Genomic DNA, 27,408 nt, shown 5'->3' with positions numbered 1-27,408 from the left:
CCAAACTACCATACCAGCCACTATATTAGGATGATCATCAGTAGTCAAGATCGAGGCCCTCACTGTCTTCCCAAGATCACTTAAAGGAGAAACAAGCTCATGGGTGTAGTTTGGTAGCCATGAAGCAGCTCCAGTCACCCCATTAGTTTTGTTAATCTTTCGTGGGATAATTGGGAGAAGAGCCAGATAAAGGACTTCCCAGTCTTTTTTCCTTATGTCAGGTTTCCACATCAAACACAGGGTCTTAGGAAATGTTTCTGAGGCCAAGTGGAAAGAACCATGATCTAGTAAACCCTCTGCCACTCCTGACAGACAACACTGTCTTGGGCCATGCTTTACTCCTTCCTGTTCTCAGGAAATGAGAAAAAGAGAAAAGGGACCCCTGACCAACTGGAAAGGAAGCTGATGTGCAAAGCACCTCATTGTCAATTGTACTGCCATGCTGCATACTGAAAAAAGGCAGGTAATAATGAAAAGAGGTATTTTTTTTTAGGTTGACTGAAAAAAATCATTGATCACTTAAGGGGGAAGAGTCTTATTGATTCCATGGGTGACCAAAACCAATAATACACAAATTTGTGGTATTGGTTTTTTTGGAAGGACTGGCTTTGCTGTTTGAATTAGCATCTGGTTTATGCTAACAAAAAAGAACAAGCAAAAGTTAAGGGTGTCCCTTTAAAAAAGAAAAATCAACAGCCACAAAAAAGGGGGTGGAATTCATGATGACTCCAATAGACTCACCTTGGTCTTTGATTTTTATTAGGATCTTTCTGCTGAGAAAGCTGTCTTATACCTGACATGAGTAAGACATAATGGGAGGGAATGAGAAAAGTATTAGGTGAAAAGAATAAGCACTGAAAATTACTAGTAGAATTGTTGCAGATTTTGCAAGCCAAATAGACATTAGTGGACTTTTTTTTTTTTTACTGTTCACATGGCTTATCATACATTATCACCAAAGCTCTCTTATGATAATTCTAGCTTACCAGACAACACAAGCTACCTAAACAAACATAACACTTTCAAAATATAAGGATCTTTTTGACAAGAAATATTGAAAGTCAGTATAACATACAAATATTTATATCATGATAATTTATTGCTTATTGAAATCTATCACATATATGTGTCCCAGTTAATAAGAACTGTAGTTATATAGACGTCAAATAATCTGGGCCTAATGTTGGATTACCTCCTTCAGGATGGAAAGCAGTTTTAAAGAGAGAGCGACAAATCAGGATTGATTAGTTCTTAACCTTAAAGATGATTCCACATATATCACTAATATAATTACATATTAGAAGCAGGACTGAGATATGTTTTAATAGGTGAGCTAAAGAGAGGGAGTATTCAAAGGAAGGAAAACTTTGAAAAAGTTAATTTTATATATTCATACATGAAAAGTATCTGAATTTGGCAAAATGACTGATGAAGGAAAACATTTTACTTTTAATCACAAAGTCAATTTAATAGCTCCACCACAATTTAAAGCCTTGGAAAACAGTGTGTGTTTGCCAACTTGCCTTTCTATTGACTTTTAATGCTGTCCTCAGTAAATCTCTGCCCCTTGTTGACACACAGATCAAGAGTCTATTCTGACAACTTCACACCTGGCAAAGGGCACCACAGCATAACCAGATGAAAAACCATGTTGGCAGAGGACCACCACTCTAAGTCTTTGGTAAATTCAATCAACATCTTTGGCTGATTCCTGATACACTGACCATATAACAGGTTTTTTGAAACACTGGGTCAGTAAAAAGTTATGCACATAATAAAATCTAATCAGTTAAGAAGACAGGTCCTTTATGTAGTATCAAGAAAAACAAGGTTGAGTTTTCCTCTCACAGAAATGCTAAATCATTCTGAGGCTTAATAAAATGTTCAAACGCTGGGTTGGTGATGTGCCCTCTCTTTTGGTTGTATTAGTGTTACCTGATCATCTGGGAATTGGGAGGAAATCTTCAATCTGCATGAACTTTTTTCCTTAGTAATACACCCAGAAAAGCATCCTGGCTTGGCCCAGAGTATTGCCCCCATCACTCTCAGCACAACCATCCCTCAAGTATTCATTACAGCGAGAAAGTAGAGTGTGGGCTGTGGAAAAATAAATGTGCAACAAAGAAAGCATGTAGGTCAATATTACAGGAGATCCCGGTCATCACCTCTCCGAGGCATCTTTTCAACCTCATTTGATCTAAACTCTTCAGAGAATGCTTTTTGAAACACTCTACCATACGAAACTACGGCAGATGCAATCAAGTTTTCTAGTTATATTCTGAACCTTCTGGGGTTGTTTTTGGTTCTAGAATGCAAAACTGACCTGTCTTCCTCACTGCTGTTGCTGCTATAGATCCATACCTCCAACTCCCCACGACGTTCCAAGGGCAGATGACTGCTTCTGTCCTGCTGACACAAGGATAAGAGGCCCCCTTAGAGTTCTGTTTGGAGACCCCTGACTATCAACTGATGGTTCCAGCTTCCGGTTTGGGAGGAAATTTCTTGGGTGATCCAGGAACCTAGTGTAGTAGCATTAACCAAGGCTCAAAGGTGGAGCATGGATTATGTCTCTGACAGCATCAAACAAAGCTCGTGTGCAAGGGTGAAGCTGGCAGGCCTTCAATAGAACTGTTTCCACTTCTGTTTTTGAAACGTTGGATTTTACTACGTTGAGGACACTCTCTGAGGCTCCCAGCTGATTGTCATGGGGACAGGTTCCAATCTTCCTCACCTTTGACACTGTCTGCAAGAGAATGATTGGGAAATACTGCCCTGTGATAGTATAAACTCCATGATTTTAACTTTGGAGAATTCAAAGATTTCTGATAAATGGAGGGAGAAAGTCTACCTTAAGTTTTGAATAAAGAGAGTAAATGAAAACCTAGGAATTTTATTAAAGCCTTGGGCTTTTAACTATGTGATTATCATAATCTTCTCTGAGAGCAGTTCTTCAGGAAGTAAAGAGAGAAAAATAGAGAAGGAAAATAATTCACCAGCCCTATCTTTAGAAGCATTATTTTATCTGGTAGCTTTTTCTCTGTTGGATTTTGATGTGTAACAGTGAGCTCTTGCTTTGCAACAACCCGATGAGCACTGAACGAGATAAGAAGTAGACGTGGATGTAAAGCAGGCACAGATGAGAAGGTTATCTCTACAGCCACACCAACCTCCCCTAATTTTCCTGGGCTGCATAACTCACTTTTCTTGGCCTAATTTTGTATTTTGTTAATAGCAGCACCTCAGAGTAGAAGATTGTGAAATTCAAGCAGTGTTTATGTAGAAAGCAGTGAAATCCTGTGACTCTGCAGGTGAAAGTCTTATCCCTTTTTCTGTGGGTGGGGAGGCTTTTAAAATATTTCATTCTTTAAGCTAGTGTAACTTTTAATGTTTGTAGGAAAGGATGTTGAGGGGAAAAGTTAAATGAATCATCCAATCTTTCTCTACTTTTGAAAAAGTATATTTTTCTCAAATCTATCCTTGTTACACAATTGTATTATTTGTGTCAGCTTTTTTTCCCCCCCTTCTTCAAAATAACTGGATGAGTAAGCAGCCTAAAAATAGTCCAGTAACTCTATACCTAGAATAAAACATCTTAGTACAGAGCCTTACTTTCATCAGCAAACTCTGTAATTCCTCCATAGGAGAACTGTAGCTGAATCTCAGATGCCTAAGATATGTCATTCATAAATTCAAAACATTTGGGGACAGTTTATTGAGGAATATAACAGAAACATTAAATGTGATGTTAACAAATATTTGTTGAGCATCAGCTATATAGCAGGCACTACGAGGGCTGTAACATGGTCTCCTCTGCACAGAATCTCACAATCAAGGGAAAAGATGGGAGAACTTCCCGATCAAAGAGAGTGCACGGCCATATGGTGAGTCCCTGTGCCTCTGCCCTCAGCCCATGCGTTGCAAAAGGAAGCAGCATCCTTATCTAGTCAAATCTCTTTGAGGTTTGAGCAGGTTACATGTGGAGCTATAAATAGGCTTTCCTACTGGGTTCTGTGGTCTTTGGGAGGTTATATGAGTATTTCCCAAGACTTAGGACAATATTTGAGAGGCTAGAAGTGGCAAGAGTGGATGCCTTACTGGACAAGATAAATAGCAACTGTAATCCTTTGAATCTGTGAAAGAAAATTTCACCAATTTGTTCCAGAGAAGAGAGAGACTATTAGAAAAAATGATATCCTTCAACCTGGCTCTGCACTGTGCCTGTATGTCACTGACATGATGGAAGAAAGAGATAGAAGCTGTATTTTTAAAGGCTTGATGTGTTTGATTGAAGAGATTCTTCTATGCTTAATGTACCCAAAGGATCCCTCCTATGACCACTGCTTCTTACAGGCCATCAAAAACCATGAGTCCAGAGGATCAATATTAGAATCACTCATGACCCACGGAGAAATGCAATGAGTTGAATATTCATTCAGCTGGCTGCATGTCATGTTTATTTACCTCACTTACTTCAGTGAGGTGAAAAGTATTTTACTGAGTGCTGTTCAGACTAGCCCATGAAAATACTGTTTGCATTAAGTGGGATCACACATTCACATATCGTGGACATCTGTTTATTCTTTCAAGAAAAGTTTGATTATTTGAATCTAGGAATTACTTGTTTTCATTCAATCTGTGCATATGCAGTGTTTTATTTTTTTTTTAACAATTTTATTGAGGTAAAATTTTTCCCCAGGTTTTTTTTTGGGGGGGGAGGTTATTGTTATTGTCTTTTTTTTGGCTGCACCATGTGGCATGTGGGATTTAAATTCCCAGACCAGAGATCAAACCTGCGCCCCCTGCAGTGGGAGGTAAAAGTCTTAACCACTAGCCCACCAGGGAAGCCCCCATACCAGTGTTTTGGACACCTAAAATCTTTGCCTTTCACTGAGTACTTTTTTGCCCACAATGGTCCCTCTATTGAAATGTCTTCCTCTCCCCATTCTCTTTGTAAAGTATCAAAATTATATGCAGCCTTCAGGATCCAGTTCAAAGATTACCACCATGAAAATTTCCCTAGTATTATATTGGAAGAAGTTTCTCTCCCTAATATTAATACCATCATATTACTTTTTGTAGGTTTTATAGTACTTATTACATTCTACCTTCAGTCATAGAGGTTTGATATACCTTTGTTCTTTCCTCTCTTAAAACCTGGATGCTTCTTGGGAGGATCAGACAATACTTAAAAGAGGCGTTCTAGACTGAAGAGCTTCGAGGAGGCACATCTGGTTTTGCTTTCTATGTATCCTTAGGGCCTGTAGAGTGTTAGAAGCATAGCAGGTGCTCAATAAATATTTGTTCAGTGATTAAGTGGATGATAGGCCTGGCACATAAACACATTTACTGGACTAAACAAGAAGTTGATGTTCGATTTACATAACAACTTTAAACCATGAAATGTTCACTTTCTCAATTCATTCTTTTCTTTCTTCAATTCTCCCTTTTAACCCAATCTTCCTCTCCTCCTCAGCATTTCTTCTAAGACCTTTTAGGTTCTCGTGCTGTGTTTCAACAGTTGTATTTGATTTCCCTTTTATATTTTCTAAGGACCTTGTGATGTGCTTAGTCACTCAGTCGTATCTGACTGTTTGTTATCGCATGGACTGTAGCCTGCCAGGCTCCTCTGTCCATGGGGATTCTCCAGCAAGAATACTGGAGTGGGTTGCCATGCCTTCCTCCAGAGGATCTTCCCAACCCAGGGATCAAGCCCAGGTCTCCCACAGTGCAGGCAGATTCTTTACCGTCTGGGCCACCAGGGAAGCCCATGAATATTAGAGTAAGTAGTTTATCCCTTCTCCAGGGGATCTTCCCAACCCCAGAATCAAGCTATTGCAGGTGGATTCTTTACCAGCTGGAATACCAGGGAAGCTAAGGACCTTAAACACCATCCAAAAAGTTTAAGAAACAACTTTTGTTCATTTAATTGGAGTACATCGTATCAATCCTTTTGATTTCATTTGGGTCTTCTCTCCTTGGAAGAAGTCATGCAGATGGATGCCAGAAATCTCCCAGAGAAATGAATGCAAAGGTTAAACTTATAGAGCCATGGTCTTGGTCTTAGAGCACCTTAGAGATAATCAAGCCCTGTTTCCACATTGTACCAGAGGCCCAAGACCTGGAGAGGTCAAGTGATTTTGTAAACCAAGGACACAAAAGTGCATGCTTAGAACTGGCTTTGGGTCCCTATTTAGCGTTATTCCAGCTCTACACTGTGACTTGGTAGATCACTTTATCAAGCTTTACAATTTGGAGAGTGGGCAGTAGTAAAAGAAGTTGTGATAGGGATGGCTAGGGAAAGGTAGTTGAGAAGAGAGAATCCCTAACCCTATTTTAGCTCTAAAATTTAATGAAACCACTGCCTAACGCTGCCTGTTCTAGAATAAAGACAAATCTGTCCACAGCTTTTAGCTATAGTTCAGCATAACAATATTTTCACACTGCATTTTGGATCCTTTCATGGGAATATTCCACTATCTTCATCCTTAAAGCAAAATGTCATATACTCCAGAATTCTCAGGCTACTGCAAAAGCTTTAAAATTAACATAATTAACTGTGTACAGAGATCACAGAAAAGCTGATTACCTTAATAAAACCACATGCCCCCTCCCAAACTTTTATAGAGATCAGAATCTGGCCTGCTGATCTCAAAGCAGAAAGAAAAGTATTTCTACTGCCATTGCTATTAGTTTCATTAGGTACTTTGTAGGGGCAAAAAAAAAAAAAAAAAAAAAAAATTGGAATTCAACCCCTGGGTGGGGGGCGGGGAATGTCTGTTAGGAGAACACTAGGTTGGTAAGCTCCTAACCAGAGTTCCTTTATTACCTCATAGGATCTTGCTTTCCTTACAAATAAAGCATTTCTTTCTTAGCTTTCTCTCAACAGCATTTCCCATTTGGGTTTCTATTTGGGTTTCATAGCAAATTGAATTACAGAATTCAATCAGTCTCAAACATTAAATCTATTTCTCATTACTGCTGTATTTATACTAATAATACTAATTATTCCATCTGCCTCTGCCTTTTAATTTCTTTGTATGGGGAGAACTTGCTAACAGGCTGTGTAGGGCTTCTTTTAATGACATTTTGTATCTAGAAGCCATTAATATATCCTGAAGGAAATTTCAAATCATTTTTTTTTGATAGAAGGGTGCCTCAAACTGTCCAGCTTGGTCTTATAGCCCACTCTCTATGTATTTACATGAGGAAAAGAATGCCAATTTCTGTTTGAATAAAAATGAAGTGAAAATGAAAAGGGTAGTATTAATCGAGAGAGCAACAATATTTTAGACTAGCGAGTGGGTAAGAGTATTTCAGAAGAGCTGGAGTGCTGTATTTTAAGTAAAAGTTTTTAGAAAAGTGAGGAAGAGTAATAAAAGGCTGGATGAAAGGGAAAAAGTAATGTTATTAGAGGAGTAAGAATGAGAAAGGGGAACGAATGGGGATGATAGAGGAACGGAAGGAATTGGATGGCAGAGACCAGACCCAGATTCAAACACAGCCTCATCTCTTGGTGACCACGCCCCCTTCAGACATCCCTGGAATTCCCTTCCTCTCCCTCCCTCTCTCCTGGCAGAAAGTGATGAAAAATAATGCATATATTAGAAATATGTTTCTTTTCATCATTATTTAAAACAAGTTATTTTTATAATGTGGTGGATAATTTTTTAGTCATGTTCAGTTCAGTTCAGTCGCTCAGTCGTGTCCGACTCTTTGCGACCCCATGAATCACAGCACGCCAGGCCTCCCTGTCCATCACGAACTCCCGGAGTTCACTCAGACTCATGCTTTGTAGGAATACGTATGCAATTCTGAAGAGTTGCCACTAGATGGAGCCCTTATATCTATAGTACAATTTTATGTATCTCAATCAGCAAGTCTGTAGCTTGGATAACCCCACTCTGGACAGTCCGTTTTTATACCAGTCCTGCTGATAGAACAATAAATAAGTGTTAATAAACTATTGCTAAAACTGTTAACACGCTTTTTCATACACTTTTGAGAGAATTAGTTTGAAATAATGCTCTAAATTTAAACAATACAAGCAAAAAATTAAAAGTTTTAAGCTTATTTTAATCAGTTTCTATATTTTTGACTACACTTCTCAGGTTTTACCAACCACCCAGGACCCAACCACAGAAAGAAAGAGTCTCTCTCTCAACTTCAAGTGAGTGCGTGATTTTAAATTCTGATATTCCAGTTCAGATTAATTATGACATCTGCCAGTTTAATTGTTCTTTAACCTCCTTTGGCTCTCCAAATATTTTGTAGAGGTATTTTAACAAGTTTCCTTCCTATATGCTCATTCCAAATATGTGGGAAGATATTTACCACAAATTATTTAAAATATGTATTTTTAGATGACCTCCTCCAAAACTTAAACATCAGGAATTAACTATACAGGCCTGGCATGCTGTAGCCCATAGGTTGCAAAGAGTTGGACACAACTGAGCAACTAAACTGAACTGAAGTGAGCATAATCTTGATTATGTAAATCTAAAACTAGTCCAAATCTAAATATGTGTATATACATATACAGCTTTATTTCCAGGTGACACCTGGTAGTAACAAGGTATCCAGCATAAATTCTTAATTTTTCATTTTATCTATGTGTACAGAAATTAATATAATATTATAATCAGATTTGGGCTTTCCTGGTGGCTCAGTGGTATAGAATCTGCCTGCAGTGCAAGAGACTCAGGAGACACAAGTTCGAATCCTGGGTAGGGAAGATCCCTTGTGGGAGGAATTGGCAACCCACTCCAGTATTCTTGCCAGGAAAATTCCGTGGACAGAGGAGCCTGGCGGGCTCTAGTCCATGCGGTCACAAAAAGTAAAATCCGACTGAGCGCATCATCAGATATTATGTATTATAAACTGAATACAGAATGTATTTCAAAATACATCTCATAAACTGATAATCAGATTCAAGGGGATGGTTTAAAATCTCCCCCAACCTCCCTTCTTTCAACCAGAATGTCTGGGTGTTGAAGGCATAAAGCCCCTAGCAGCCTTGGTGACCTGTGTCCTCAAGCTATTTTGGTTCTTAGACATTTGGAATGTCAGGGCCTCTACTGGCTAGGTCATTGTTTAAAAACCGAATGTTTCTGTTTACTTCTTCTAAGCTTATAATTATATCCTCACTCTCATGGCTTAGCGATGGCTTAGCCATCATCCTTGTTTGGTCCTCCTCTGTGCTAATTCCACCAAAGGCCTATTTATTCCTGTTTGTGGTATTTCTCTGCCAACCATTTAATCTATGTTTCTTCTGAACCCAAGCAAAGGTAGAAAGAACATACAGTGTTCCTTCCCAAAGTCTATGTAAAACTATTTAATCCTCTGGTGTTTTCCTCCAAAGGAAACAGTTTCCTTCTGGCCCCATGATCAACCCACTACTAATATAGTATGTTCTTAGCAAATTTAGTCAATGTTCTTTGGGGGTTGGTGCTTTAGGTTGGCCAAAAAGTTTGCTTGGATTTTTCCATCAGGTGCTATGGAAAATCCCAAACGAATTTTCTGGCCAACTCAATAACTTCTCTATGACCTGAAGCGTGTTGATTTTAGTGCACCATCTTGGGTTTGCTTACCAAATGTGCTTTCTCTCTTTTCAGAAGAGAAAAATATCTCCTAAACAAATTTAATTGTACACAACATGGCCACACATTTTAAAGCAAATACAGATGTTCACCATGGTTTCATTCTTTTTAATACAGCTTTTGCCTTGTTTTATTTGCTTTATTTTCTTTTTTTTTTTAATTTTATTTTATTTTTAAACTTTACATAACTGTATTAGTTTTGCCAAATATCAAAATGAATCCGCCACAGGTATACATGTGTTCCCCATCCTGAACCCTCCTCCCTCCTCCCTCCCCATTCCATCCCTCTGGGTCATCCCAGTGCACCAGCCCCAAGCATCCAGTATCGTGCATCGAACCTGGACTGGCAACTCGTTTCATACATGATATTTTACATGTTTCAATGCCATTCTCCCAAATCTTCCCACCCTCTCCCTCTCCCACAGAGTCCATAAGACTGTTCTATACATCAGTGTCTCTTTTGCTGTCTCGTACACAGGGTTATTGTTGCCATCTTTCTAAATTCCATATATATGCGTTAGTATACTGTATTGGTGTTTTTCTTTCTGGCTTACTTCACTCTGTATAATAGGCTCCAGTTTCATCCACCTCATTAGAACTGATTCAAATGTATTCTTTTTAATGGCTGAATAATACTCCATTGTGTATACGTACCACAGCTTTCTTATCCATTCATCTGCTGATGGACATCTAGGTTGCTTCCACGTCCTGGCTATATAAACAGTGCTGCGATGAACATTGGGGTACACGTGTCTCTTTCCCTTCTGGTTTCCTCAGTGTATTTGCTTTATTTTCTATTTCATCATCTTTTTTCCTCTCTTCTTAGATTTCTAAGAGCTTTTCATGATAGTTTTGGCTGTGAAATCTGAACTAAATATTAGAACAAAAATTAGGAGAAATCTGTACTGATAATGAGAAAAAATTTACTTGAAAACTATTTCTGTACTCAAATAGTGTGGGATTTTTTGTTTTGTTTATTAATGCTTGTGGTACTTTTTTATTTCTAGATTTTTTTATATCAAATAGCACCTAAAGTATTTTCACATATAGTGTGTTTTAGGGTTAAAATACTTTAGTGTTTTAGTGCTAAAATACTTTAGCACCTAAAGTATTTTCACATATAGAGTATTTCCCTGGTGGCTCAGTGGTAAAGAATCTGCCTCCAATGCAGGAGACGCAGAAGATGTGGGTTCAATCCCTGGGTCAGGAAGATTCCCTGGAGGAGGAAATGGCAACCTACTCCAATATTCTTGCCTGAACAATCCCACATACTGAGGACCCTGGCGAGCTACAGTCCATGGGGTCTCAGAGTCGGACACGACTGAGCGATTAAGCATGCACCACACACAGAGTATTAACTTTGTATTCCTGGGAAGAAACTCTAGGTGAGGGCTTTCTATCCAGCAGTCAGTTTAGTTCCCTCAAGTACTGAGATATTGATCCCCTCAGAGTACATGGACTTGTGACTTGTTGCTTTCACTTGGGGCCTGGAGAGACCTCATCTATTTTACCCACCTATACCCCATTGTGCAGAACAAGCATGACCGTTTTCTATCTGTGCCATGATGTAAAGAGGTAGGGAAGCTCTGGTTTTAGTTAAAACAAATGGGAAAATCACCAAGGTTGGGTTGGGTGTGGAGCCCTAAGCAGCTGAGGGAAGAGAAGAAAGTTGTGAAGAACAATTACTTAAAATGCCTACAACCCTCTGAAACACTCCTTGCATGCCTCCCACCACGTATAGGATGCCAATTGTCCAGCTGTGTCACCTCACTGAAAAATAAGTGAATGATGGACATATTTGACACTCCATTCACTACTGTTGATGTTCATGAAGCCAGGAATCACCCATAAAAGAGAGTTGTAAGGTTGTGGGCAAGATCCATTTTCCAAATTTGATTTTTCCTTTATGTTATCATTATACACAGTGTTCTTGACTTGCAACATTTGTCTTTACTTGCTGTCCTTCTACTTATTTTAATCTCTGAAAGCCAGTCTTTGGACATAATTTTTTGCCATACTAAAGGTGTCGTTCAATTTAGCAATAAGTGTTTTCCATTTGATATAATCACACAGTGTAATTGTGATCAAGACAGATTCCCTAGCAGGCCATCACTCTGTGTTCTTCATGAAACCATGAATGTTGCTAGCAAATGTTACCAATCTGTTTGTGACCATTTCTCAGAGAAACTCAAACTCAAGACTCTCTCTTTCTCTCTTTTGCAATCTCTCTCTCTCTCTGTCTGCATCTCTCACACACAGAGGCACACAGACACACACAGTATCAGGTACTAATTTTTTTTTTTTAGGTTTTCACATATTTCTCCAAATGACCTAGATCATCATAAAATACTGAAAGGTAAGGGACTATGTATTCTTCTTGTTCTTTTCTTTTTAAACTTCCCATATCCACAATAATATATACTCATATTTAGAATATTCATCCAGACCTATATGTACATATGAATAGTTCTCTAGCTTAGAGAGGTGACAAAGTAATTATCTCCCAAGTCTTCCTCTGAGCCATCCTAAAATTTGTCCTATAGCCAATCTATGTGTTTATCCTTTAAGAAAAATTATCAGTGATTAAAACAACTTATCTCTTTTGCTGTGCATTTAATAAACATATGTTAATGAGCAAAGGATTTTGAGAACGGTGGGAAATAAAAATATAAATAAGCCATGGTCCTTCCTTTCAAAAGCTCAGTCTAATGGAAAGACAGACGCGTAACCTGCCTAATAAATACTACTGTGCTGCTACTGCTGCTAAGTCGCTTCAGTCGTGTCCGACTCTGTGCGACCCCATAGACGGCAGCCCACTAGGCTCCTCTGTCCCTGGGATTCTCCAGGCAAGAACACTGGAGTGGCTTGCCATTTCCTTCTCCAATGCATGAAAGTGAAAAGTGAAAGTGAAGTCACTCAGTCGTGTCTGACTCTTAGCGACCCCATGGATTGCAGCCTACCAGGCTCCTCCATCCATGGGATTTCCCAGGCAAGAGTACTGGAGTCGGGTGCCATTGCCTTCTCCAAATACTACTATACAGGTACAAAATATAAGGTGATAACAGAGAACAGTGCAGTATCACTTTCTCTCCCAGAATAATAAAATGGCAAACACTTCCTTTCAGCTTTATTGTGTTTTTTTTTTTTTTTTTAATGTGGACAGGGAATATTTTTTGGTTCCCCTAGGAAGGCAAGGTTCCTGTCCCTCATATATGTTCTTTATCAAAAAGGACAAAGTCTCAGGTGACAGGGAGAATCTAATTCACTGCAGGATGTGTGCAGTGCATGCTCAGTCTCTAAGTCCTGTCCAACTCTTTGCGATGCCATGGGCTATAGCCCACCAGGCTCCTCTGTCCATGGGATTTCCCAGACAAGAATTCTGGAGTGTGAGCCATTTCCTTCTCCAGGGGATGTTCCTGACCTAGGGATCAAACCCACATCTCCTGCATTGGCAGGCGGATTCTTTACTACTGAGCCAAAGCCTGATAACAAACACCTACTGTCCACTTAAAGAGCTCAGTCTCAGGAAAGGGAAGAATCAACAGTTAAACTTTAGGGTCTCTTGAAATCTTTGCTTTAAAATAATTTGTTTTAAACACCTTTAAAAATGTACATACTTCTGGTGGACTCGCATATGCTAAATACTTATGTACATAAAGAAAAGATCACACTCTTTGCATTAATAAACACCTTCATATTAGGAAGATCAGTTCAGTTCAGTTCAGTCGCTCAGTTGTGTCTGACTCTTTGCAACCCCATGGACTGCAGCACACCAGGCCTCTCTGTCCATCACCAACTTCCAGAGTTTACGCACTCATGTCCATTGAGTCGGTGATGCCATCCAGCTATCTCATCCTCTGTCGTCCCCTTCTCCTCTTGCCTTCAGTCTTTCCCAGCATCAGGGTCTTTTCAAATGAGTCAGTTCTTTGCATCAGGTGGCCAAACTATTGGGAGTTTCAGCTTCAGCATCAGTCCTTCCAATGAATATTCAGGACTGATTTCCTTCAGGATGGACTGGTTGTAGATACTTTTTTGTGTAAGAACAGAACAGGGCCCATGAGAATTCAGAAAAAACAAAAAACACTTGAGCAGTATGATAAAATTTTCTAGAAAGTAGAAGACTAAAGACTGCCTAGAACTATGGCGATACAGACCAAATCTCACATGTACCATTTAGATGGACAGCTGAAATGCCTATGTGGTCAGTCCTCACACCCTTCTCTAAAGGTCCCCCACTGTGGACCATTGCAGCTGCCCTGGCATCATCTCCTAAGCACCAAGACGTGGAAGTCATATAAACTTCCACAAGTTATTCTGAGGGGAAAATCTCCTCAGAGATTACACTGGCCAGAGAAATAACAGATATGGTTTTTAATGCAACAAAATTTCAGAGTTTTTGCTCGCTATTTGAGATGAAAAATCAAGGATTTTCAAATTCAGGTTAGGATTAGCCTAGAGGTAGGACAGCAATGGTATAATGAAGGTGGGTGGGTCAAAAGTATGAGTTCAACCATGGTCTGGAAAATTAGCTGCTATTGTGGCCGAAGTGGCTGGTGGGTTTTATTTGTGAACAATGTAGTGTCTCTGTGCAGCAACTCAGACAATGGGAATTATTAAAACTATGCAATGGACTGTGAGGCATGCTTGAATTTGAAAATAAGATTGTGCTTATTAAATTCTTAGTCAGAGGTATTTTGACATTCAGATATTACTTTGGGCATATTACTGAAGATCAAGGTTAAAAGGTATTGAAAAAAGCCCAGTAATTACATATGGTCAGTGGTCCATATGCGAGGTCATATTTTTTTACTTTATTAAATTGAACTATTTAGCCAACATCTCACCTTAATCCAGAAAGAACAGCAATGGCATGTGACGTTTTGGGTTTTTTCATAAAAATTATGTATATTTAAGGTGTACAATAATAACATGATTTGATGTACAAATACATAAATAATTACTACAGTCAGTCTAACATCTCATCGCTTTGGTCACCATAGTTGCCATTTTGTGTGTGGGGAAAGCACCTGAAAGATACTCTTTTTAGCAAATTTCCAATATTCAACACAATACTGTTAACTAGTCATCAATGCATATTAGATCTCTAGACTTATTCATCATATGCCTTCCATGCAGACACCATCATTCCATTCAATTTTTCTTGATTTCCAAATGCTTGTGGTAACTTAAAGCAAAAAATGTACTAATACGGGCAAGATTGGCTATTTGTGACTATATGCTGAACTGTATGATAAACTAGAGAAAACTCTGTAAAAGTTATGTCTATAACCCTTTAAGGTACATTATGTATCAGGGAGTCACTTAACCTCAGGAAATTGAGAAGAGAAATCAAATTGTTTTAAAAAAATGAAGAAATCAAATTTAAATTCTCAGTACATCATGAGATATTAAGTGTTTCAGATTCTTATCTGAAGAATGAACAGATGATGTAGAACTATTAAATAGTATCAGGTGGCCTCTCAGCCTGAAGGAACTCAGGTTGTTCAAAGTATGTCCAGTCAGTATAAAAAGATGCAGAAAAACCTAATCATTGTTTAGTTTAAGGCAGACTATTTAGTCTTCTTCTAGGCATCTGCTGACTGATTTTAGAGATGACAACAGAAATTAAAAGAAGCAGTCTCTTATATAGCGTATGTCAATTCCAAGGCATAACTGCTTGTCAAGATTCTATCATATTTATTTGCCTATTTCAGAAACAGATCTGCTGAACTGTCCTTAGTGCTTCATGGAGCTTTAAAGATTAGTCCCACATCAGTCTATTCGAATGCTTCCTACCTGCAAAACATGGATGTCTCAAATCCTGAAACTCCCTGAAATATTGATGTAAAAAGTTATTTTAGCGTAAGCAAGGACACTGTACTCAAATGTATTATCAACATCACTTCCAAACTCTGCAAGTAGCAGAAAATAAGGTGTTTAACTGCATTTCAGAACCCTGTAGGCCCTCCTGGAAAAGCAGAAATTTAATGGGCTTCTAGCATTTCAACAACTCGTTGAGACTGTCAAAGGTTTCAGTAAGAGATTCTAACAACTAGAACAGCAAGTCATTAGTGAGAAAGAAAGCATCTCTAGTGAAATCTGTGTCCAGGGGACTTTAGCACTGCCCAAAGAGCATATTTTATTCAGACCATTTGAAGTTAGATGTACCCCTACCCCCCGATAAAGACTGCTGTACAACAGTGGCTTGTCTCCTACTTTCTGGGTGACGTTGTTTTTAGCTTTTGCATATGTTGGGAGGGTGAGTCAGGTGAAGGGTTTCACCACTACTTGAAAACTAGCTCTCCAAGAAAGGTGAAATCAATTCCTCTATAGTGTGACTTTCCCTCCTCTCTTAGGGCAGTTATACTTAAACACAGGCCAAAGGCTTAAGTCACAGAATGAGGTATTTAATCATAGGATTTCAGAAAGTAGCCCAACTAGAGAATAGGACAGCTGTCTCCTTAGAGCCTCTGAAAGTGTAATATGTAGGTCTGCTTTCTCAGGATAGGCTGAAACTCCAAGTCCTTATTATAGATTGTCCTGATATCCTACTCTGGTTTGATCAGTTTATTATCAACTCCAGAATGACAAAAGAGGGCACACAGAGGCCTTGTATCGGATAAATAAATATTTACTAAATAAAACAAATTTAAATTCTGCTTACAAAAGCTGTCTTGTGGAGAGGCAGGGGGAACCACTGATTTGAAAGCTGCTTTTGCTGCTGTTAATTTTTTAGTATTTGAAAAGATGTTTCAAGCAATAACATTTTAGGTGTGCAATACTCCTGCCAGGCAGTGTGTGGGGCTTTGGAAAGGTGAAAATTGTTACAGCAAGCTGCTTTCATTTATTAAGCTAAGCACGCATATGCCTTTTGAAGGATCCCTTTGATCATAAAGTTAACATTTGGGCTGTTCATCACCAGAGGTTTTACAAGGCCCCCCTTATCCATTCTACAGCACACTTACTGCTTTCTTCCTGTATCCCCAGATAAGTCTCCAGGACCAGATACCAACAAGTCATTTTGTCTGCTTTCATTGATTTGGCCACACAAGGAATATTCTGTTTCTTTACATCTCAAGTGCTCAAATTGCCATGTAAAAACTAACTCTCTCTCAGTTTTTCTCCATATTTAATTCCCAGCTTTTTTTTCTCATTTTTCTGCATTGGTTCCCATGGTAACAAGTCTGTTGGCAGAGAAGGTGTGACTCTGATTCTAGCTTTCGGCACAAATTCAAAATTTTTCTAGTGATCCTCAGGCAAGTGTCATATAAACAGGAAGCAAGAGAGCACAGTTCCCTAAGCTAATGCCTCTAAGCCCTTACCCTGCCATATGCATTTCCCACCCTATTCCCCAAACCAGGCCTGCTGACCCCAGAGAGGAAGGTCAGCACTTAAGGAAACTGTGCCGAGTCCCTTCACTTGTCAATACAAGGATTCAAAGGGCCCTTATATCCAACTACAGATGCAAGTGTTGAAATCTTTTCAGTTGGCTTCCTCTTCTAAATGTCAGTGACTTAACTGACATGAATGCATAATTAATGACAATGTCATCTGGGGGCAAAGTGAAGAACCAACTTGCGCTCATTTTTCTAAAAAATTTTCTCAGTGTGCTTCTGAGATGTTTACATCCCAGGGATTATGTAGATCTTGAAATAGCCTTAAGTCAGTATCTCATGATAAGTGGGGACATTGATTAAACAGACTTTCCCCCAATAGGTAGTTAAGTGGTATGTGAGAGGGGGCAAGCAAGTCATCCCAGAAAACTGAGTTCCTGAAGAGAGATTAATAAAGACGTAGATAAATGAAGAGGACACTGTCCCTGGTGGCTGATTGTGAACCAGGGAGCTTCAGTTAGCACAATTCAGGGTTCAAGAATGGAAAACTAAAGAAATGAAATAAAACGAAAGCTAAGGAAATGGAGTGTAGAGAAAGGAGTTTTTAAGAGTGAATCATTTGCAGAAAGGAGCCTGCAGGTAAGAATGGCTTCTTGCAGACTTTGACCCAACTCTATCCACAAAATATTTTTCCAAATAGTTTCTTTTAAAAATAGATTATATTTCTTTTGAATTTTAGAATTCCTTTGTGGCTTGGCATTGTTATATGCCTAGCAACCCCAAATCTCCTAGGTCCTCAATATTTAGAAAAAATCAGGAACTGTTCATCACAGTCCTCATATCTGAATGTGCTTTTAACATTTTTCTTTTAGAAAAGTTAATGAATTCAGGGGAATGAAAATAGACATTAGAAATTAAAATATGGGTATCTAAGCTATAGTTAAGAAAATTGTAAATGGTTGCTTTTTTTGTTGGCTCCTATAAAATATGTGATGCTTATGCACACTGAAGTTTTAAAGTTAGCAGATTATATTGTACAAAGGTATTTTTTGCCCTTTAAAAGTTATTTTCCTACATTAAGAAGTTTTCTTATATTAGAAACTTTTTATTGAAACTCAGGTTTTATGTCTCTGTATAGACAGACATAGGTGTTTTTCTTTGCACACTCATTTTGCACAGGTAAAGTAATGAGTTAAACAACGCCCAGGTATGCAGGTCAACTGACCATTATATTAGCTAGATTAGGAAGAGTATTTGATGAATGGAGGAAAAAAAAAAATCACCTTTTATTTCTTTGTGTCTTTCTGTCCCTCTTCCCCTTTCCTTATTTAGTCAGGAAATCTTATGTAATTTTTGAATAGTCCACAGGAAAACCAAGATGAAACTCTCAGGCAGATATAATATAAAGCAGTTCCTGTATCAGCTATGGTAATTTATTTTCAGAATGTACTGCTGTAATAAGTTTTATTTTCAATACTTGCAGTCTTTCCACACAGAGGACTCTTACTGGTCTTGAATGTGGAAAGGCATCTGTTCAGGGCAGAAAGAAATGTTTTATGTTAAGTCTTACTCTAGAAAATTTGATTTTAGCTTTGATGACACCTAGTGTCAATGGAATGCAATAAATGTTTAATACGCTTTATGATGTTTAGGCATTTCTCGTTAACATCCTCAGCTACGTCTTCCTCCTCAAAAATGCAAGCCTTAGTATTGATGTGAAAAATAATTGATACATAAACCACATATTTTTAATCTCAAGAGCCAATCAAGTTTCTCTGTGTATTCAGTGTATAGAAGGGACTAAAGGAAGCTTAAGGACAATGACACTGTCTTCGTATGAAAGAGGAATTTTTTCTTAGTTGAAAATGAGAGGTAAAATCTACTGAATTCTGTTTATAAATTTTAAAGACCACCAAAAATAACCTTGCAAAAGATTTGCAGGTACTGTAGTTTTATTTTTCCCACTTTATAACCACCTAAGGGCACGCCCCCACCCAGCTGTATATAAATCAAGTATAATATGAACTACAGTCTCCTTCTATTCAGAGAAGAAATCTTAAATTAACAACAGCAATTCTAAACAAAGATGATGATAAAATTTTAATTGGCTTAGGAATTAAAAGGATACTAGATACTATGTTTTTAGGATTTTTAAGTATCCATGAAAATTCTTTCATTCCTAAAATATTTTATAGTTGATTTCTTTTGACCTCAGTTATTTTGGGGCATAATCCTTTTATTATCATATAATGAATCTCTAATTCCACCTATTTATTTAATATTTTTCCATATGCTAAACACATGCATACACACACATTTTCCACTTTTCGTTTGAGGTCATATAATTCAGTTAGTGAAATATTTCACTCTTCTGTAAGTTTAAAAACTAAATCCTAAGCAGAGATGCAACACTGGGCCACAGTTTTAAGAAAATGAAGACAGTCTCTAGGCTCATACTCTTTTATGACATCTGATTTCTCTACCATATGTGCAGCACAACAGTGACATCTTAAGGCCAAGTAACTAAAGCTCCTTTAGCCAGAGAAAGAACTTGAATTGGGATCTGTGTTCAAAGAAATTCCATTATATTATTAAGTACTTTTCAAGTTTACAATTTGCAATTGGTAGATCTTAGAAGTGCTTCTTTATTTATGACTTCTTTTGCAGTCTTTGTGAACATTTTAATGTGTACTAAATGCTAACATTTTACATAGACATACTGTATATTAATGCATGCATTTCACTGCATAGTTTATTGACACTCCCCTTGTAAAGCTTTTATGGAAGAAACAATAAGCCACGGCAGTATAGCAAAAGAGGCTTAATCTTTATAAATTGGGGCCTTTTCTGTCTCTTTGCTAGCTTAGGTGGCTGTATACAAATTTGGGTGGGAGGGGCTGGAAACACCTCTTACCATTTAAGGTTTTCTACATGGTGAACTCTAGCCAATTCGAAACAAATTGCTTACTTTAATAAAAAATTTTACCATTTTATAAAAAGTTAAATCATGACATGTTTAATTGAAATGGCTGTGTTGTAATTAATATTTTGAGATAATTGTGATTTTGAGCTTAAATTATATATAAAAATTGTCATTTTTGTATGTGTTAAAAAAAACTACTGTATCACAACAGTACTTTTTAGTTGAACTACATATTGATGTAAATAAAAACTGAATGAAGACATATTTACAACTTTATTAACATAGATTGTGAATGTAGTTAATGTTTTTTTTTGCTGTATGAGACCATGACAACCTTGAAAGCTGCTTCATTTTATGTGCAAAGAACTCCTATGGATCTATATTTTAAATTTACTGAATCAATGAAGTTACTTTGTCAGTTAATTCGCAAATGCAAGCTGTATTCTCCAGTTTTATTTTATGTATTGACACTAAACAGTAAAGGTGTACAATGTGATTAGAATGCATTTTGAAGATGCTTTCTGTACAGATACAAAATACAGGGACTATAATAATGCTGTGCAGTGTATAGCAAAGCCATTTTTCGGCTTTGATGTACTCAACTTTTTCAGTATTTAAAAAAGTGTTTTGAATAACATAAAAGTCTCTTTATTGTATAAATAATAAAATGTCACCTTATTGTAAAGTGTCTTTTGTTTAATATGGAAGCTGATTTCTTAGGAAGCAACAGAGTTGTTGTATGAAAAGGGAATGTTTCTTTTAAACCAAAAACATAAACATTGTAATCAATATTTGAAAAATGTAACTTTTTAATGAACATGTAGTATTTATCTTTATTAGCAATGATTTTTTTCATAATATGATTATGTCTCAATCACCCAAAAGCTATCTATCCATCCATCTATTATCTACTTACCTACCTGTCCACCCATCTATTTATATAAACTAGTTAATACCGTCTATCAATTGGTTACTTAATAGAATCACATAGTACATTTTATAATGACTGACTAGCCTACTTCTGATATTTTTGGTGTAAATACAAATGTTTATATTTAATTTTTATTAAATCCGGTTCATCTATAACAAATTACTTTTTAGAAAATTACCGCATGACTACAAATTTAGTCTTATTAACGTTACTAGCAAATTTAAAAATTAAGACCTTGGAAATTTAAAAAAAATGAACAAGGAAGGGTCAGAACACATCAACAGAGTAATTATACATACAAGGAACTGCTTAGTATTTAAATAAAACACATTTTAAGATGTCTATGCAGTATATGCTCTTATTTTCTGTTGCTGTTATCTATAAAATTAATACAATTTCAGTATTTTTTTTTTAAAGAACAGAAGGTATCATTTAAATGCTCACACTCTGAGGGAAAAATATGCAGATCTAATTTCTTTAAATGTGTTGAATCTAGAAATACTAGGTTGTTGTATGGAAACTTAGTACTAAAGCATCTTAAAAAAAAAGTCCAATCAAAGTTTTAAATTCAAAATTGTGAGAGCAATTAAAACAACACTTTTACTATTTTCTCCACCAATAACTATATCTTGTGTACCATTTCTGTGACATTAGAAACCCCGGAAAATGATTTCATGAAACATGGGAAAAAGACTAGGAAAAAACATTTCAACTATATTAAAACAAAACAAGACAATAAATATTAATTTGAAACTTATACTGATACCAACCATATCACAAAAGTCTTATCATGGATAATGAAAAGCCTTATTTTTTTTAAATGCCAAAGAGCAGTATTAAATAAAATTCAATTCAATTGTATAGTCAATGAAAATTTAGAAATTAAAACATAAGTTTAAAGAAAACATAGAAATTGGATGGTCGTATTCAAGTCAGTTGGTCATAATATACGTAACACAGTAGAAATGGGAAAAAAATCCATCACTACAAAAATGCTTTGTCATTATAAAAATATTTAACTATAATAAATAAAAATTCATTTTTGAAGAAACTGTTTGCTATGTGGGAATGAGTAAATTTTTTTTTGCATAAATCTTATGCAAAATATTTAGAACAAATGAACACAATACGTGATTACACCATCATAAATGAAGATAATACCTTAGAAAAATGTTAGTTATCAATTTAAGAAGTCTAAGAATTAACATGACCAAGATTATGTAATGACTTCAATTTAAGTAGGAATTCGGTCTCTCAAATATTCCAAAATAGCAGCTGTTCCTTTCATTAAGATGGCTGCTCGAGGAACGCGGAATGGATTTCCATCTAGAAGCAATGTCCTAAACAAAAGAGAGAAATCAGAATTTTAACATTTTCCATTAGGGAGGCATTTCTTCTAATTTCATTTACTATTTCATAAGTAAAATATGTGTATTATTTTTTGAATTGTCCCTTTTCATTCTAAGCATTTAAACAGAACTGTAACTATAATGATGACTGAAATAACATTAATTGAATACTCATTACATGAAAAGTATGGTTCTAAGTAACTTATATTCACTGACTCTCTTAAAGAGCTTGACAATTCTATGATGTAGGTACCATTAATATTTCAATTTTATAAACAGGAAACACAAGTTCAGGAAGATAAGAAAGACATGTCCAAGATTAGTTATTAAATAGAAGAGCTGTGATATGAATCATTATTTTACCCATCACCTCCTCAATCTTATAATGACCATATACTAAATGGTTGAATTATATTTACACACGTGCTAGAATGAGCAAACTGACAAATACTCATATCAAAGACTATAACATAGTCAATATATCCTATCCACACCAGAACATTAACACATCTGTCTTTGTACTTCCTCCCTTGACCAGACGCACTTATAAAATCTATTTAAATATTCTGAAATGAGTACAGTTTAAGATCTAAGGGCTGGTTGATTTACTTATTTAATTTAATGAAATAAATTATAAGAGATTTTTTTCTTAATTTTCAATAACTTAAGTATTTATATAAACAAAAGTTAAAGGATTCACAACATATTATACAGTAGATCTAAATTATATCTTCAAATGTATCTGTGTGCCATGGGAATTCTTTTAAAGACCGATTTTCTTAATTTATAGAAAAATTAATTATAGTCAATCTTCATTACTCATAGACTCCAAATTTGCTAATTTGCCTGCTCACTAAAATTTATTAGTCACCTCCAAATCAATACATGGGGCACTTTGAAGATCATTTTGGACATGTACAGAGCAGCAAAAAATTTGAGTCACTTAACCCTGAGGACAAAAAAAGGTGACGCTCTGTCTTGTTTCAGCTCTCATACCATAAACAAGTGTTCCTTCCATAGTCTATTAAGTGTGACTTTTTTTGTATTATTGTACTTTTTCTTGGTGATTTGGCTGTTTAATATAGCCTGCAAGCATAATGCTGACGTATTTCTAGTTTTTCTAAGCACATGAAAGATGTCATGTATCTTACAGGGAAACACACACGTTAGATAAGCTTCATTCAGGCATAAATCATAGCACTGTTTAGCCATAATTCAATATGAATGAATCAACAATATTAAATAAGGCATCTTAATGCAGAAACACACATAACACAAGATTATGTGTGGATTGGTTGATGAAAATGTGACCAGAAGCTTGAAAGAGCCTGACTCTGTGCTTCCCCTAGGGAGTAACGGTTCAGTATTTGCTAAGTTGGTTTTCAGAGACTTTATAGAATACACTTATGGAACATAACAAGAATCAACTCACTTGCCTTCTGTAATTCAATAATTGAGGTACCAAAGATATCAGTGCTGCCCTAGTAAAGTAAAATATGTTAAGCCATTATATGCAGTTTTCAATAATTAAATTTTTCTGACACATTCTGTTTAACTACTAGGCTTGCTGTTCATGTCTCAAATTCCCTTTATATTCACTTAACAAGTACTCATTAGGTGCTTACCACTTTCTCGGCACTGGGATAACTCTTGTACAGGACAAAGAAATGATATAAATAAGTCCTAACAAAGCAGGATGGGAAATCTTAGGAGGGACTAACTCTGCCTGGAGTTTTGGAAAGGTTTTCAAAGGTGATAATTAGGTTGATTACTGACAGAAGCAGGGTAAAGGCACTTGAGGCTGAGGTAATAGCAAACACAGAGTACGAAAGACCCCGCAGGGCTTGAAACAACTGGTAGTAGTCTATAATCAGATTTTAAAAATCCCTATCTGCACAGCTAAGGAGTTGACATTTCCCTGATGTTTTTATGCAGTAGTTTCAGGTTATACACATACAGAGGGATGAGAAAGTATCACTAAAACAATCGACATGTATGATAGATGTGTACTATACTTACACATATATCATGCTATATACACATACAGAGGGATGAGAAAAGTATCACTAAAACAATCAACATGTATGATAGATGTGTACTATACTTACACATATATCATGCTATATAAACAAAACTAAAAAATAAATTTGGTAAAATTTGGAAAACAGAATTGGGATTCAGAGTCTTGTTACCTTTTATTTTTAACAGGACATTACATTTTTTATTTCAACTTGCCTGCAAGACTACCTCAAAAAACAAACAAACAAAAAGAAACAAAAACACTTCCACAACTGAATACATGAAAAAACTCAGCATTTACCTTAAGTTCACACAGTTACCAAGCTCTGGTGGAATCTGTAGGAGGTCATTATTTTGAAGGTCCAATGTGATCAGATTTTCCATTGTCTTCATTTTCTGAGGGTCCAAAGATCCAACCTGATTATTACTAATCAAAATTGTTTCAAGTGTGGGAATTCGATACAGAACTTCAGGTAGTATTTTGAACCTATTAGAATATGAACAGAACAAACAGGAATCAGAGGCAAAATTATCCCCTAGATGATGGAGGTTTGATCTAATGACATAAAGCTTTCTTAATGTAAGGTTTTTTGGTTTTTTTTTTAATTTGGTATAAGTTCTGCACTTAAATTTTTCAGAAAATTCTTAAAAATGGATAAGCTTTGGAAACCTTGAAATATATGTTAAGTGGACAGACTTGTAGCAGTTTCCATTTACTATACAAAAAAATCAAACAAAAGTTCAGAGTAAATTCCCCCATGTTTTTCTTTTCTCCTTCAGGAGACAAGGAAATCTTCCTGAAATGCTCTTTATAAAATGTCTCCATGTAGGTATTCTTCCTTAGTTTACTTTTATTTCTTATGAAACAGAATTACTGCCAATATTTAAAGTAAAAGAGATTTATACTTTGCTTTGACTTAGGCTTCAAAAATGACTAATTCAGTCATTTTTCCAACAATCAAAAATATATTCATTTTGGTTTTTGAAAACATTATAAAACAACTCTAGATTGCTGGTTTCTTATCCAAAGTAACCCTGAAGATGCCATAAGAGAGATGGGAAAGTTGATGGCTCTCAGAGCAATTCTCAGTAACATTTCAGGATCCCTGGGTGGGGGGAAAAGAAACTAGCTTGGTTTTAATGTGAGGCAAACTGCTGCCTCAACTAGAAAAGAGAAGGATGTGGTGAAGGAGAGCTGTATAGTGGTGGCCTTTTCACTTCCCCATACTGCCCTTCCTTTGCTGCCTTGATGTTAAAAAAAACTGAACTACAATGAAGGGTAAATTCATTAAGGAAGCTCCGAAGTTACAGAGGGACGGAAGAGTCAGTAACAGAAGTACAGATGGACCAAATCATCTTGAGTAGTCCCTCCAACTTCTCCCACAAACCATGAACAAGATAATTAAAAATGATGCAGCTAACCAGTTACAGAAGTTAAGGTTAGGTTTGCCAGCTCCTAAAGAATTAACAATGCAATTGATAGCTCAATGCGTGAGTGCATGCTTAGTCACTTCAGTCGAGTCGGACTCTGTAACCCTGTGGACTGTAGCCCTCCAGCCTCCACTGTGCATGGGATTCTCCAGGCAAGAATACTGGAATGGGTTGCCATTTCCTTCTCCAGGGGATCTTCCCAACCCAGGGACTAAACCCGGGTATCCTGCGTTGCAGGCAGATTCTTAACATCTGAGCTACCAGGGAAGGCCCTGATATAGACAACTCAACAGAGAACTGATAGTTCATATCAATAGAGAACTGATAGTTCAATTAATAAAAATTAGAATACACAACTCAATAGAGAACTGATAGTTCATATCAATAGAGAACTGATAATTCAATTCACAAAAATTAGAAGAATCTGAGAAGTACTTAAATTTTTAAACAATGACAGCAAAGGTATTACCTATACTCGAGAAACACAAATAACTGAGTAGATAGAAAAAAATTAATAGGCAGTATTTTAACATCACTGTGCCTTAGATTTCTTATCTGTAAATGAGCATGAATAACAGTACTACAATTATATACTTGTTACAAGGATTAAATGAATGTATAGGAAGGTCATGGGACAGTATCTGTAATATAATAAATGTTAGCCACTACTATTTATATTAAATTGTTACCAGAATCAACTTTCATCATAGGAAACAATATGACATAGTTGTTAAGAGCCCAACTTCTGGAGTCAAACCACCTGGGCTCAAATCCCAGCTCTATACTCCTCAATTTCTAAATGGACATAGTAACAGAACCTACCATGCCGAGCTTTTGTGAAGATTAAGTCAGGTAATACACATAAAGTACTTAGTTCAGTGTCAGCAGACAATAAGTATTAATAAATAAGCTCCCAATAAAAATTAGTTATTCTTGATTATTACATTGGGCTTCCCTTGTGGCTCATCTGGTAAAGAATCCACCTGCAATGTGGGGGACCTGGGTTCAATCCCTGGGTTGGGAAGATCCCCTGGAGAAGGGAAAGGCTACCCACACCAGTATTCTGGCCTGGAGAATTCCACGGACTATACAATCCATGGGGGTCGCAAAGAGTCGGACACGACTGAGCAACTTTCGCTTTCATTAATTATTATAGTATCTTAGTGTTTACAAAATACAATCTAAATTTCACTAGCATAAAAAGCTCTGAAAGGGCTGGCTACTGCTACACACCCAATATCATTTGTTACTTCTACTCTTCTGCTGCATCACTTTTTGGTCTGAGCCATATTAAACTTCTTGAAGGGTCCCAAACACATCACTTTCTCATATCCTTGGGCATTAATACATGCTACTTGCTCTACATAGGATGCCATGTCCCTGTGTGCTCCAAGCCTCAGTTTCAGAGCTACCTCCTCCACCTTCAAGTAATCTCTGGAAATACCTATGTATGCACTGTGCTTCCTCTATAGCAATAAGAACTATTTATTTGCATATTTGTCTTCCTACTAGGCTACAGGTTTCTTAAAATAGTTAAAAAGAACAAAAAAATGTAGACATCAGTTGTGAAAATTCTAAAAAGGCAACATCACTTTTAACTCTAAGTGGAACTAAGTGACAATAAACCTGGATATTTAAACGAAGAAAAAGCATACAGCCTTTTTGTTTGTCTCTTTATTCTCTAGTAGTCTCTAGTAAGATCTACAAATTTTCTACAGAATAATTGTGAGTAGGATGTTTCTTACCTATTAAAGGAAAGGTTGATTGTTTGTAGCCGTGTCAATGATTCCATTTCTTCAGGCAAAGAACTTAAAAAATTATTCCT

At 36.6% G+C, this 27,408-nt stretch overlaps 1 protein-coding gene across 5 annotated transcripts in view; it reads right to left on the bottom strand.

Annotated features, from left to right (window-relative positions):
• Nucleotides 1-20,632: 20,632 nt before the first annotated feature.
• LRRC40 (leucine rich repeat containing 40) overlaps nucleotides 20,633-27,408 on the bottom strand; it is a 40,244-nt gene continuing 33,468 nt past the window's right edge. For all 5 annotated transcript variants that reach the window (XM_055585490.1, XM_055585491.1, XM_055585492.1 and 2 more), the window contains 3 exons: nucleotides 27,329-27,406; nucleotides 24,454-24,639; nucleotides 20,633-22,124 (listed from right to left, as the gene is read on the bottom strand). In XM_055585490.1, the coding sequence (XP_055441465.1) occupies nucleotides 22,019-22,124; nucleotides 24,454-24,639; nucleotides 27,329-27,406 (370 nt within the window). In that variant the 3' untranslated portion in view covers nucleotides 20,633-22,018. The remainder of the gene's footprint in view (nucleotides 22,125-24,453; nucleotides 24,640-27,328; nucleotides 27,407-27,408) is intronic.

This window comes from Bubalus kerabau, chromosome 6 (genome assembly GCF_029407905.1).
Source record: "Bubalus kerabau isolate K-KA32 ecotype Philippines breed swamp buffalo chromosome 6, PCC_UOA_SB_1v2, whole genome shotgun sequence".
NCBI classification, from domain to species: domain Eukaryota; kingdom Metazoa; phylum Chordata; class Mammalia; order Artiodactyla; family Bovidae; genus Bubalus; species Bubalus kerabau.
This window is presented reverse-complemented; position numbering and strand designations above follow the sequence as displayed.